The sequence below is a fragment of the Misgurnus anguillicaudatus genome, chromosome 21 (assembly GCF_027580225.2).
Source record: "Misgurnus anguillicaudatus chromosome 21, ASM2758022v2, whole genome shotgun sequence".
NCBI classification, from domain to species: Eukaryota; Metazoa; Chordata; class Actinopteri; order Cypriniformes; family Cobitidae; genus Misgurnus; species Misgurnus anguillicaudatus.
In genome coordinates, this window is record NC_073357.2 from 60,969,468 (window position 1) to 60,984,648 (window position 15,181).

Here is a 15,181-nt window from a genome sequence, read left to right on the forward strand (position 1 = left end):
AAATGTATAAATAAATGAATAAATAAATAAATAATAGTGTGAAAAAATACAATTATACATAAATAAAGAAATACAGGTATAAATACTCATTTATTTTTGTTTTTTTACAGTTCCATGTATATATATTTCTTTATTTATTTCTGTATTTTTGTTTTTTTACATTTCCTTGTATATTTGTTTATGTATTTATTTGTTTATGAATATGGCAGAATTGGCTCCCCATAATTAAGCTATGACACGGCCACACAAAATGAGTTTTCTGTAAGCTTTTCTCTTTATTGTGACACATTACAACCTATGGAAGCCCATTTCCGCCACATAGGGAAAAAATCATGCTGTGGTAAATCATAATTATAAGAAAAAAAATGAAATTATAACTTTTAAAGTCATAAGATAAATTCTAAGATAAAAAGTCAAAACTTTTAAACATTCTGTATTCTTTCTGTATTGTATCATAATGGTGTTTCACAAGGTCTTTTGTCATGTTTTTTATTTTTAATTTTGAACTCTTTATCTTTGAGAAAAAAAATGACACAGCCGTCCAATCACAGTACAGGAGGGGCGGGACAAACACTAAATTGACCATCCATTATACTTGTCCAATTTAAATTTTTCAGTTAAAGTCACAATAAAACTGAAATATGAAACTAAAAACTGTGAATAATGAAAAAAAAAGTGCTCTCATAATCTTTAATCAAAAACGCAAATCAAAACAAATTTCGCTTTACTTCCGGTTATATGGTATGGAAGGTGGCGGGGCCCAGGAAAAGATTGCAGTGGTTAGCAAATAGCAACATGACCCAACGGACGAATTCAAAGCTGTTTCACTCAGATAAACGTCACCACAGGAAAAAATAAGACAATCGCTACTTACGTTTCATGGCTACTTTAATATAAATGGGTACAGCATTTTTATACTCAGTAATATTCTTCAAAATCAGATATAAAGTAACTGTTGTGGATATTACAAATCACAGCAACAAATGCGTCTCTGGAATAATGTTCAGTGCTTCCAAAATGCTCTCAAGCTCCACTATGCTGGTTGTTTTCAGGAGAGCACCAGGTATTATTTCAGCTTGCTTATAACACTTTGGTGGACACTTTTGAGTCCAGAGGATTACAGCATTCCTAGATATGAAATTTGCGTATCTGAAGTGCATAGGTGGGGGATATGTTAATTGTGAATGAGTGTACAAGCACTCCTTTTTACAAATGATTGGTATTCATTAACATACACACATTTTACTATCAAATCTGACGTTTATGGAGTATTTTTAAATTCAGGGAAAGGTTTTGGGAAGAAATTATATAAATGAATCCTATAAGTTTATTTCAAGTGTTTATCTGAACTCTTTCCCATGTAGACCTATGACTGTGTTGTGATGATTAGACATCCCAAGAAGTTGACTGGTATGTGGAAAGTTGAAGTCTGTGGAGATGAGAGAGGTTTCATCTGCAAGAGGAACACAGGTTAGATGAATAAAAGACCTCACGGTGTAAATGTTCTTACTAAAACTCAATACAATCACATTGACTGAAGAAAACCCATGAGTTTATGGGTCACTTGTTAACCCTCTGGGGTCCGACCATTTTGGGACACTCTCAGAGGTTCTGACATGCTCTTACATTTGGTCTTTTTTTAGTTGCTTTAAAGCTCACGTAACACACGCTGTTTCTGCATTTCTGATATTAATCTGGAGTACCTATGGAGTAGTATGACATCCTTTATATCTCTGAAGAGTCTTTAGTTTAATCAGATTTATAAAAGAAAGATTAGCTTTACCGAATCTTTCCGATAACGTACGAAAAAATGAAGAAGGAGGAGTTATAACACGGGAGGAGCGAGTACGAGTCATACAACACTATACAACACTGTTTTAACTTATGATTCACTACATGTTCGTGTCATTTATATAATTTACACGCGCCTATTTCCAACATAAGACAGAAGTCTTACTTACCACGTGTAACTCGTCATGACCCGGTTCTGAAAATCCACCGCATCAAACACACACGCAAAACTCCGCTGCTAATCCGGATAATAAACTATATCCATTGTTTCCATAAGGCTGGATGTCTTCCCTTACATCCAAAAACACCCTTCTTGTTGCGCCATTGTTGACTTTTGAAATTAAACAAGGCTGAGTGGCGTGATAAGCTGTTAGCAAGCTCTAGCGTCTCCCGCTGACTGACGGCTGGGCAGGGTTTTCCGGGGGAAGTTTTCCGGCGGAAGCCCATATAAAGAAGTGATACGTATCGAAAACCCCTGAAACGTCAGTTAGAACCAAAATCGAAAAAAATTAGCCGAAACTAGAACGAACCATGGCGAAGTGCATTCGGCACAGAAATACACTGAAACACGCCCAACTGCATTTTTGACACTATGCCTACGTTTAGCATGAGGAAACAACTCTATAACTGTGTTAATAAGTCAGAATGCTTGAAATACCATTAAACCCCCCCTTTAAAACATAATAATGACCAGTGTCTCATACCACTGCGTTCAGCACAAACTGGGCTAAAATATTATATGAGCTACATGTATGTAAATGTTTGTATTTTTGAGAGAAAACGGTTTATGCGTGGTTTTTAAAAAAGCAAAATTTTTAAGTCACTGATATAAGTCCACAAAACCCATATTAAACATGTTTTAACAAGACTTTCCTAAACATAATCTAGTAGTCTAGAGTTTTTTCTTTAAAATGATGTGAAAATCACCCTGCCTACTTATTCACATAAAACAATGTATTGATTTAGAAATTGTAAGACACTTTTTGTTTAGAGGGGCTGTATGCGAGAAGGATTGATTGACAGCTAGCAAACAAAGGCTCGCATAATGAGCTGCATAATGAGCCTTTAGGCAGGAATCTGAGAGTGAACTACAGTAAAGAATGTGAGGACAAATGTATACATGTTTGTTTGAGGTTTATTAAGTTAACAATATAATCAAAATAGAAATGATGGTCAGTAGGACATTTTCAGTTTATTTGGAAACATACCCTATTCAAAAACTTTGTATAAACTAAGAAACTGATACACAACAGAGCTGAAAACTTCATGTGGCTCATGTTACCATATAACTTTATGTCCAAAAAGTGTTTTTCCACTTCATAGTTTTGTACTGATGAGAGAGATGCAGACCTCTAAGAGAGTTATAAACAGCTGTTAGCATAGTCCACAGAAATACTCTTACATATATAACTGATGGGTAAATGTCACTGATACTACATTCATATAAACTATCTTGTACATAAACTTAATCTCAGATAAACATCTGCAGCGATTAGTTATATAAAAAGCTGTTTTCAGATGACTGTTTTCAGATGCCCATCCCCTTATCGTCTAGCTTCTGTTTTAAACGCGTTTCTGTAAGCGCGTATGAACTTTAAAAACACATCGCATATGGTGCGTCCATGTGCGCGAGCTCGCGTCTCCGTGTAACGCGGCGCTCATAAAAACGGTGTCGCGTGTAAAGCGCAATGTATGGAATTGCCTTGCATGTAAACAATATGGAATCATTTTACAGCAAATCCCGCAGTGCAGCAAGTTGCCATGAAGGATACGAAAGTAAATAACTGTGTCTAACGCTGTAAAACATGTAAAACATATCCGCCATTACGGGAGGTCACGCGGATTTGTTTGTAAATAAGCATGTAAACATGGAATCATATTACAGCACACACTTAAAAGATACAGCAGTTCAGGCTTACTGTAAGTTATAAGTGGATATGTATATATAAGAAGGATATAAGTGAATAACTGTGTTTAACACTGTTACAGAATGCAACAGTGAAATCCGCCATTACATGAGATCGCGTCCGTTTGTAAACAATGCGAAAGTTTTTCAATCCGAAGCGTGCAGTCTGATGAGGTTGCTTACTGTATGTAGGCTGAACTGCACAAGCCATGAGCATATTAAGTTACATGATAGCAAATATAAATGGTATAAATTAACTGTTAACGTTAAATACTTCTAATCCAGCTCCAGTGCGTTCTCGATTGTTCTTCTAAGGTAACGTTAAAGATAAATGCTTCTCTTCCTCAATGTCCAGACATAAATGAAGATATTCCTCACGTGTGTGAATAAAGTTTATAATCCAAACAGCTCGTGTCTTCATTACCATGTCAACAGCGTGTGGGCGTGACCAAATACAAGATAATGAAGTCAGCCAGGAAAAACGGTACTCTCTTTACTTCAATCAGATTACATAAACAGGCAATATTTGTTAAGAGCTTGTTTAAAAGTAGACATTTCAGGCTTTCTTTGGATATGTGTATCATGCTTGTGTGACGAGTATTCGCGGAGTTTCAATTGATTTTTGTAATGTGTTTTGAGAGACATCTGGCGGAGACAGAAATGTCTGGATGCACACCCTGTTTATTTTCTTTATTTGACAAAAACACAAAGATCTGTTGTTATTGTGAATGAACACATATTAAAGAAGATCCTTTACCGTTTCAAATGAAGTCAAACACGTAAGTGTATGATTATTAATGATGGAGTATTTTAAGTTGGTTCTGCCATGATAAGGGAAAAACACGTCAAAACGCGGCGCCGCGTTTTTGGACCCCAGGGGGTTAATCTCTTACTGTAGATAATCTGTAAGAATTTTGCTTGTGTTTAAGACTCTCAGCTGTCTGCTCCAGTGACCACAGCAGTACCACAGAAATACTTCAGTCTGGGCAATGATTCATATAAGGTCCAGCTGGAGAAGATGAGCTGGGATGAAGCGAGAAGACAGTGTAAAGCTGATGATGCTGATCTTGCGAGTGTACTGGACTCCATCAGTCAGGCGTACACCAGCCTCCGAGTCGACAAACTCAAAGAACCTTTGTGGATCGGACTCAACAGTAAACTGGTAATAAATTCATCTCTCTTCACAATAAACACATTCATGTAATAAAATATACTGTATACACACTGCAGAAATGATTTTACTAACATATGAGTGTGGTAATGTGTTTTTTTTTCAGACAGATGGACGCTATCGCTGGGTGGATAACTGGCTTCTAAGCTACAGTAAATGGGCTACAGGAGAACCCAAAAACAATTTAGCTTGTGTTTATATTGACACAGATGGAGACTGGAAAACTGCAGCGTGTAACAACACATATTATTCCCTCTGTAAACGATCAACAGGTACTTCATTATTATGAATCATTTACATCTCTGAATGATGGATGTCTCTTTAGAATTGTGAGTAGTGTGGTTATTCATCTGCAGTTCAGATGTTAAACCTGTGTAAGTGTAATAGAGGTCTTCATGGGTCCAAGGATCTCAAAACCCCAAATCTAAAAGTTTCAAGTGTGTTTTGGACACAAGTCGGGTTCAATAATAGTGGGATCAGGTAATTTTTTTAATTAATGTATTTTTGCCGAACATACCCGAGAAGACCCGAACTATCTTGCAGGTGTGCATCGAGTCCTTTTCCAACACCTTCTCTGTTTGTCAAGAGTACTTGCGACATTGTGTGGCTGTCGATAGGTGATTTTTTGTTGAGCCAGACCTGTCAATCAATTTTGAATGCACATTTTAGCGGTTACCTCTGTGTTGTGGCAGCTGGCCAAATTGGTTGTGAGACCACCGGGTCTGACTGGTGCGTGCAGGCCTGTAGACTGCACACAAGTCAGTGCCGTTTACATTCGGGTCCAGTCGGGTAAAAAAAATGGCCACTTGGATTGGGTCGGACTCAGGACTAATTTTCTTGTGTCGGGTCTTTCTTTTCTTTCGTGTCATTTCGGCTTGGGTACATTTCTTTGGACCCAAGAATACCTTGAATGTGTACCATACATTCAGCTGGCTTTTACAAGCAACATGCTGTATTTTTGGAATCTAAAAAATTTAATTCAGACAAAGATGTACTAATCCTTCACACCTGCCCACAGCTTTTGCCCCCACAGATCCGCCTCAGCTGGCGGGTAACTGCCCAGAGTCAAAAAATAGAGGTTGGATCCCGTTTAGAGGAAACTGCTATACCTTCATGGCCTCCACGAGAGACAGCTGGGCTCATGCCACAGTAGAATGTATAAGAATGGGTGAGACACTGTCTGGTACATTACTTTCAGTTAACAATTACATAATATCTCTAGTTGCGTTTTTATTACCCTTTAAATTGCGCAAATTGACATAGCGAATTGAAAATAAGTATTTATTTGCACAATTTGAAGGGTAATGAATACACAACTACTAACTCTTATTTTACTTAACATCTTTCTTTCCTATGTCAGTGTGTTTAGTGAAAATTAGGTGTGGGTGATAAACTGGTAGGTATGAAAAACCAGTAGAAATTTGTCAACCGGTAGAGATTTTGGACTATCGTCCATATCGAGGTTATGTTGCAGTTTTACTGCTGATCTATGGACCATTTTGCAAGATGTAAACTACACTGGTCTTTGCTGGTTTTGTAACTATGTTATGTTAAACAATATTGCTTTTGTTTGTACAGTAAAATGCATTAACACTGTTAATTGCATGTATTTTGAAACAGGTAAGATAACATTTAAACTGTGGTTAAACTAACATTTAATTCAGCAAAATAAACCCAACCCACAACACCTTTAATACATTTTATAAAAAGCCATAGAATATAAATTTTCTTTACTTTACTTTTGCAAAACTTATTCAGAGAAATAACGCTGACTGTGTATGCCCTTGATGTCAAAAAAATTTTTTTTGCACCTGTGTTATTACAACTCATTGCGGAAATGGTAGAGCAACAACGCGCGTATGGATCGTCTTATGGTAAAACCGCTGAACCATAAAAGTGTGTCACGGTTAGTCTGTGTCATGTTTTGCGTTTGTTCTGATTACTATCACCTGGACACTTATTCATTGATTGCTTGTCTTGTTTCACCTGTTGTCATTTAGTATGTGTATTTATACCTCTGTCTCTGCTACACTCACTGCCGGATCATTATCGTTATTTCCATGTTGTTCCTGTATTCCATCTACTAAGTGTTCCTGTGTTACTTACCTGCCCGTTGTTTTACTCCTCGTGTTTTGTTATGTCTCGTGAACTCCGCGATTGTGTCCTAATTCCTGTTACCAGTCATGAGAGAATGATCCAGCCATTCAAGGACGCAGCAGGTTTGTCGAGGAGAGCTTCCCCTGAATTTTTGAGGGGGAGTAGTGGACATCTGGTCCTGGAAGCTGCCAACCCCCGATGCCCCTTGGAGCTGACTGTGAGAGAACGCTCGGAACTCCAGGATGGGCTCAAGCTAACGGTCGCCACGCCCGATTCATTCCCCGGGGTGGTTGCCGTGACACACGGGCCCGTTCCTGTGAGTATCAAATCAGTTCAGTTGGTTCCTCTGCTGGTTGAGTCATCTGGTCTGATTCCTGGGAGGTCCACCACTGTGCTCAATTCGGGGCTCGGAAGGGATGCCACTCCAGTATATTTCCTCGGGGTGGTCATCACCGTGTGTGAGCCCGTTTACCCCAGATGATGGGAGTCGACTTCCGGGGGGATCGGATCTCCGATGGTTCCCAGGAGGGTCGAGTTGTCTGCCTCAGTTCTCGAGATGGCCGCTCCAATTTGTCCGGCTTCATCCCGACTTCCTGCCCTGCTGGCTTCGTCCAGGCTTCCTGCCTTGCCGGTTTCATTCCGGCTCCTTGCCCTGGCGGCCTCCTCCAAGCCCTCTGTCCCTTCCCCCAGACTCACCCTCCTGGAATTTTGTTTATGTTTGGGTGGTTGTGTCTGGAAGCCACTCTTTGAGGGGGGGTTACTGTCATGGTTAGTCTGTGTCATGTTTTGTGTCTGTTCTGATTATTATCACCTGGACACTTATTCATTGATTGCTTGTCTTGTTTCACCTGTTGTCATTTAGTATGTGTATTTATATCTCTCTCTGCTACACTCACTGCCGGATCATTGTCGTTACTTCCATGTTGTTCCTGTGTTCCATGTATTGTGTTCCTGTGTTACTTACCTGCCGTTGTTTTACTCCTCATGTTTTATTAATACATTTTGCCATGTCTCGTGAACTCCGCGATTGCGTCCTGATTCCTGTTACCAGTCATGACAAAATGCAGCTGGAGGAGATCCAGCTCCACCCCTGCATCTGGATCCAACCCCGCCCCCTGGATGTTGTGTTCTGCAGGGAGATGCTCCTGAAAGAACTTACAATGACAATGTTATTGCAATATGAATTGCAATATTTTTATAAACATTTACTATAGGTCAAATTCATCTTTAGTATTGTTTATTTTGTTTATTCTTTTTTTGGGGTGGGGGCTGAGGCAAAACTTTGCGGAATTATTTCTTATATTATCATATATGTAGTTATTAATAATCTATTTCAGTTGTCAATATAGCTGAAAGATTGCTTTTAAAAGCAGATACAGTGAGTTATCTGTCATTTCAGGTGCATCTTTAGTGAGTATTGAGGATCAAATTGAATCACAGTTTATCCAGCAAAACCTGGAGATCCTGCATGATGAAGTAAAGTCAGTCTGGATTGGACTTCACCGCAGTCATATGGGTCAGAACGAGCCTTCATCTAAATCAATATAACACATTTAAAATCACAGAGATATTGAACGGATGTTTGTGTGTGACAGGTGATTGGATGTGGATTGATAATACGGTTGTGGATTACACAAACTGGAAACCGCGGATGCCGGATGATGTTGAAAATTGTGTTGAAGTTCAGTCAAACACTGGGATGTGGAGCACCAGCAGCTGTAATAATAGGAGAGGTTATATCTGCAAGACTGCTAAAGGTCTGACAAATATACTTACAAATAATCTGCATTAATATCACATCACCTTACTGTCTGTTAATATCTACATGTGTCTTTTTAACAGTTATACCACCAACAGAGAAGCCGTCAATCCCAGGTATGATGTTGAATATAATTTTTGAAAAGTTTTTCAGTGTTCATTTTCTGATCTGTTGGCAGCTGTAGATAAATACCAACAAACACAGACACACAAGAGTAATTGTGTAAATCAGTAATATGTGTTTAATGTTGTATTGCAGATGTACAGGTAGATGAGACGTCTCATGGATCGACTGGCATCGCTGTAGTGGTTGTGTTGGTCATCATTGCTGTCGCTGGTCTTACTGGGTTTCTGCTCTTTAAGAGAGTTCCCAGGCCTGTGATTGGACAGCATACATTTGATAACAGACTCTATAACAAGTCTGATCTCTCACGGCCACCTACAACTATTGATACTAAAGGACTTGTTGCCAACATTGAACAAAATGAGCACGCTTAAGACAAATCACCATCACTCTCAATGTAATGTACACAAAAGATATTTTGAAACATCTTCCTTGCGCAGATTTGTCTTTTATTGAAAGATCAAGTATTGCAGAATGTCAGTGGTTCAGTAAGTTTCGTGTGTCGTATATCTGGAAGGAGAATTATGATATGATCTTATAAACTGGTTTGTATCTGTTTTATAAGCCCTGTTTTGTATATAGCGTCATTTACATCATGATTCATCTCTTTAACAATAATATAGTTTTACTGTTTCTATATAATTTTCTGAATTAAGAAAATGAAGATTATGGGCAGGTTAGCTGGTTATAGACAAAATAATTTGTCTTGTAAAAAATGTTAAGCCGCTAAGAATGTTTTTGGTGTGGTGGCGTTTTATTAGCACTTATTTGGCATTATTTTAATATAAACATGAATTTTGAATTGATTTTAAAATTAATTATGTACATATGTTTAGTCATTTTATTTAGAAATAAAAAAGGATGATGTTACATAAAGTAAAACTGGGAAAGTTTTCTGGGAAAACTTGGTGGGAATTGTGATCATGTTAACGTGAATTAAACTGTGTTTGAGTAAATGTGTTTGAGTGTCTTGCATGAAGTCTTGTGTCTAGTTGATGTTTTGTTGAAGATTTATGTTATGCACATTTTATTGATTTATTGATTCTACAGCAACTCTTGTGCTTTCCTGTATAGGGTTGTGCTTAGTCGACAGCAGATCTCTGTGTGTTTGTGTGTTTTGTTATGGTGCATGCTGGTCTTGGAGTATTGTTGGTTCTGTTGACTGGAGGACACAAGGTTTAACAGCTTCACTTTTAATGTACAGAACCAACTGAAAGTGTCATACATCACAAAGGACAAAACCCAAGTGCAAAGGTAAAGGTGAACTCAAAAAGGTTTAATAACAAAAAGAGCCCACGAGGGGGCAAAAGACAAAACAATAACCTACAAGACTTAGGCAAGACAACAGCACATGACAAAACTATACAGAAATAAAAACTATATTTCTTGTCTTGACTTGACTTGATCCTGCCACATGACCATGAACAACTAGGAATAACTATGACAGACTGGCAGGATCATGACAAAAAGAGTCTGTCAACAGGTAAAGAGCAAAAATCTGCATCCACTGTAAAAACAAAATACTTGTTGCACTTAAATTTGTTTAATTCACTTGAATTTACAAATAATTTAACTTATTTTCTTTTCACGAGTTGCTGTAACCCTGGTTTGTGTGACATCCCCCGAGTAACGAATTACAATAGTCTATTCTTGAGGTCATGAAAGTGTGGATAAGCTTCTCTGCATTTGATACAGACAGCATATGGCATATTTTTGAGATATACTAAGATGGAAGAATGCTGTGAGGCAGACGTTGGAGATATGACTAAAGATAGATTGCTGTCGAACATCACACCTAGGTTTGACTTTGAAAGATGTCACCACAGTGCAGCCATCTATGGGCAACTTGTTAGCTGACATTTTTTGTTTGGACAAATCTGTTTAATAATAAGTAGCTCTGTCTTATTGGAGTTTAGGATAAGGAAGTTATTTGCCATCCAGTCACTAATATCGCTAATACAATCTGTTAACTTAGAAACTGGTGGGTTTCGCTAGGAGTTTAGGATAAGGAAGTTATTTGCCATCCAGTCACTAATATCGCTAATACAGTCTGTTAAATTATAAACTGGTGGGTTTCACTAGGATGCAAGGAGATGTAAAGCTGGGTACTGTATGCATAGCAGTGTAAAAATGTATTATATAACATATATAACGAGAAAAGGATAGGACTTAGAACTGATCCCTGCGGTATGCCATATTTAACCTGAATGTGACATTACTTTTCCTTATTTACACAAACAAAGTGATAGTGGTTGGTTAAATACGATCTAAAGCAGGTTAACGCCTGTATTATTATTGCATTGCACATCCTTAAATAAAATTAAATATAAATATAAATAAAAAATAAAATTTATAGGGATGCACTGATCAGCCTATAATCGTTTTCAGCATATAAATCATTTTCCCACCATCAGACATCAGATGATTGTTTAAAAACAGGCGATGATCAGAGCAGATTATATCCTGACAATCAAAAAGAACAGAAAACACCAAAACTCAATATACTGGGTGATTATTCTGAATTGGGTGACAATAAAGTTGCAGTTTGTACGCTCTGCACTTCTAGGATTTCAGAACATAATAGTTTGAAACAAGAAGTGAAAAGCAAAACTATAATAATAAAAAGATATTATATAACTATAACCACTAATGAATACATGAGAATGTATTCTAGTACTATACTGCAACATACCTGCCTTTGTTCTATAACTGTAGGGCAACAGTCATAGGTCAACATTCCTAATGCAGAAATCCCAAAGCAGAAATCCCCATCCGGAGTGATATTCCAAGGTTGGGCCGACGGGTGGTACCAAGGACAAACTGGCTGTGTTTGCAAAAACACTCTCTCTCTCTCTCTCTCTCACTCTCTCTCTCTCTCTCTCTCTCTCTCTTTCTAAGATGGACTTCAGGTGGAATTAAGTATTTAGGAGTTTTTCTGGGAGATGAACAGTATGTTAAAAAGAACTGAGATGGAATTGAAGAAATGATGGAAGGAAGATTGAGAAGGTGGAAATGGTTACTTCCCAGAATTACATATAGGGGGCGCACATCTACTCTGTGGCACCGGTTGGCATCGAAAGAACCCCCTGCAGGTCTGTTATCAAAGTTGCAAGTAATGCTTGTTAATTTTTTATGGAACAATTTACATTGGGTTCCTCAATGTGTTTTATTCTTACCAAGAGATGAGGGAGGCCAAGGCCTTGTTCACTTGGAGAGTAGAAAATCTGCTTACAGGTTACAGTTTGTACAAAAGTTTCTCTTTGGTGAAGAAAACATTTGGAAAGCAGGGGCGAGTTTGATATTTGAGCAAGTGAGAAAATGGGGACTTGCTAAAACCTTTTTTGGACTAAGTGTGCAGACAGAACTTTTAAAGAACTCCCATTGTTCTATTTCAGCGTTTTAAAAGCCTGGATGTCTTTAAGTCCATCAAGAAGGACATCTACACTATCGCTTTTTTGGCTCTTGAATGAACCCTTAGTGGGAGAAGCAAGGTTGGACATTGGAGAGTTAGTATCTCCTGGGCTGACTAATAGCCTGATAAATTCAAGAGTGATAACATTGGGACAATTGTTGAACATTTGTGGATGTAAGTTTGACAAGACTGATGCATTCGCATAACATCTGGGATTTAAATCACTCAGAGCTTTTTTGGAGAGGCTCAAAGAAAATTTAAATTCTGATGAGTTGGCCCTTATATAGGGGTCTTTGACAATGGAGGTGTGCCAGATAAAGATGACTCTTTTCCGGACATTGAGATCTGTCCTGATTTTTCTGAAGAAGAGTTATCTAGCCCAGTTTTTGAAACATTGAACGACATTAATATACAGTTTCTCATTGTTTTATAGGCCTTTAAATGTCTTGTTAATAAAGTTTATTTTGGTAGAAGATTGTTTTTATATCCCTGTCCTTTGTACATTCTGTTAGAAACTACAGCTCGGATTTGGTTTTGGACACAACCTCTCCTCCTGTGGCAGCCATGTTTTTCTGTGTCTATCCGTCTCTATCCGTGTGTCTCAATTCGTTCCCTAGCTCCCGAGGTCGTGAATCAGTATATTGTGTACACAGGTTCGGGCACTGTTAAGGACCCTAGCTCACTTCACATTGGGACACTGTTCACTTATTTTTCTGTCACTGCTGCTTAAGCGCGTTGTAATCACTCACAGCTGTTACTCATCAACAACCGGCAAAACCAACATCTCTCTGACTTAATTTTAAACAGTACATTGTGAAAAATGCCGTCATTATTCTCTTACATATCTGTGCATAAAATTGGAGTCATATAATTACATTTTAAATGTAATAAATATATTTACAATTTTAAATAAATATTATTCTTTTAAATATTGAGTAGATTGTGGTCCCTTACTGTGTAGCAATGTGTGTTTATATTTACAACTAAAACAAACGTTTGTCTTTATAAAAGTTCTGTAACATTTCATAAAGTTTTTTGAGTTGGATCACGTGATGTTCGGTTGGCGAGCTTCAGAAAAGGTCACGTGATTTCCGGTTAGGGAACATAGGGATCATCGATGCTCACTGGTTTTTGCGTTGAATTGTGGGAATTTTTAGGGAACGAACGTTCCAGTGCACTGAACGGATTTTGCGATTGAGACAGCCCTTAAAATGGCTGACTCCCTAATCAGTGCCCTGACTACTGAACAAGGGAGCTGATTGAGACACACGGTATATTAAGCTGAGTCTGTGTCCACAGAGTCTGTATCTGCTCAAGATGGATCTCAGTTTTTCACTCTTCAGGGTCAAATAACATTGCATTTTACTTTGTTGTTGTGTGTGAGTTTCCCAATGAGTGATATAATAAATTAGTACAGTACAATGAGTGTGTTATAATTTTGTTAACATTAATAAGTTTATCAGTATTGTTTTGGTTGACATCATCAGTGTATCAGTGTATTAAATTGACTGAAGCCACGAGAAACATACATTGAATCTACAGCAACCAAATCGGAAAATGCATTGTGTTGTTAGCCTGCAACAAAGAGATTTTATTGACACATATAGCTTGTGAACATACAACTATAAGATTATCAAACAATAAAAGTTCATATAATTAAAAGTAGGCTGTGCATTGTATAGTATGACATTAATATGATGCTAGGAGGACATATACCTAAATGTATAAACATCACCATATGCAGTTTTGGTGCTAGGGCTGTAACTTTTCAAAATCTCCTTCAGATTTCCAATCTGCTGGTCTGCCTGGCCTACATTTACATTAACAATGCTTGGAGAAATTACCATTGTGTTTTTTTCTTGTTTTTTTGGTTTTGTTTTATATGTTTTTAAAAATGTCTTTCTCTCTGCAACAAAGTGAAATAAATAATATCTTGTTGAAAACAAATCCTGACGTGCCACATATTTTGTATTTGTTCATCACCTTGTCTTTCATTTCCTTCTGTATGCCATTTTATGCCATTTCATGCACCAGCCTCAAATCTGGAGAGGAAACAGGATTTCCATAGGACAGCATGTCAGCGCTGTGAAGCTTGCACCTCTCATTTCCTTCTTGCTGAGCTTCATCTTCTCCAGAACTGCCATTGTGTCTCTGATCCCACTAGATCAGCAGTTTCTTCCCATCTGAAGCACACAAGTAAACACTTGTATACATTTGGCAGATGCTTTTATCCAAAGGTGACTTACAGTGCAATGCAAGGTGTACATTTTATTTGTTGTCTGGGGATTAAACCCAAGACCTTTGCTCTGATAACAAAATGCTCTACGAGCTTCACGAACACCGAGTTAAGTAAATGATTTTCTGTTATCTTTCTTTTTGTCTCATCACGTTTCATTTCGGATTAAGATGTTAAAGTAGATGTAAAAGAAACTTTGGGAGGGACCAGGACTCAAGCTCCTGACAGATCATTAAATCAATTCACATTTATTTATAAAGCCCTTTTACAACACACAAGGTTACTAAAGTACTTTTCAATAAGAGCAAAATTAAACTAATTTTTTATATTATTTATATTTCGACAAAAATATAAAACTATAAAAGTAATTTAACTAATTTATAGAATATATGCCTACAGTACATATCAGATCTTATGCGTTTTAAGCATGAAGGCTGATGTTCTCAAAAATCACCTCACTGAAAAGATACAATATTTGTGTTTGAGAGCTCCGAGGTCCTGATAGACGTCACAAATTCCTAAAAAATCTTTCTACATTGTGAATTTTATTACTACAGTTAGATTGACTTGAAAAGACAGTGTTTGGACCCCCCCCTCCCTTATTTCTAAACGCACTCCACCCCGACCACATGACAGGATATAAACTTTAACAAGAGTGTATATAAGTGTCTCACTCCTCAAACACA

General features: G+C 37.6%; 1 protein-coding gene across 1 annotated transcript in view; it reads left to right on the forward strand.

The window, feature by feature from the left end:
* LOC129453252 (macrophage mannose receptor 1) overlaps positions 1-9,803 on the forward strand; it is a 31,331-nt gene extending 21,528 nt beyond the window's left edge. Inside the window, exons 23-30 of the mRNA XM_055217399.2 lie at positions 1,365-1,470; positions 4,627-4,859; positions 4,975-5,140; positions 5,887-6,036; positions 8,365-8,481; positions 8,561-8,722; positions 8,808-8,840; positions 8,983-9,803. Coding sequence (XP_055073374.2) covers positions 1,365-1,470; positions 4,627-4,859; positions 4,975-5,140; positions 5,887-6,036; positions 8,365-8,481; positions 8,561-8,722; positions 8,808-8,840; positions 8,983-9,221 — 1,206 coding nt within the window. The 3' untranslated portion in view covers positions 9,222-9,803. The remainder of the gene's footprint in view (positions 1-1,364; positions 1,471-4,626; positions 4,860-4,974; positions 5,141-5,886; positions 6,037-8,364; positions 8,482-8,560; positions 8,723-8,807; positions 8,841-8,982) is intronic.
* Positions 9,804-15,181: the final 5,378 nt, after the last annotated feature.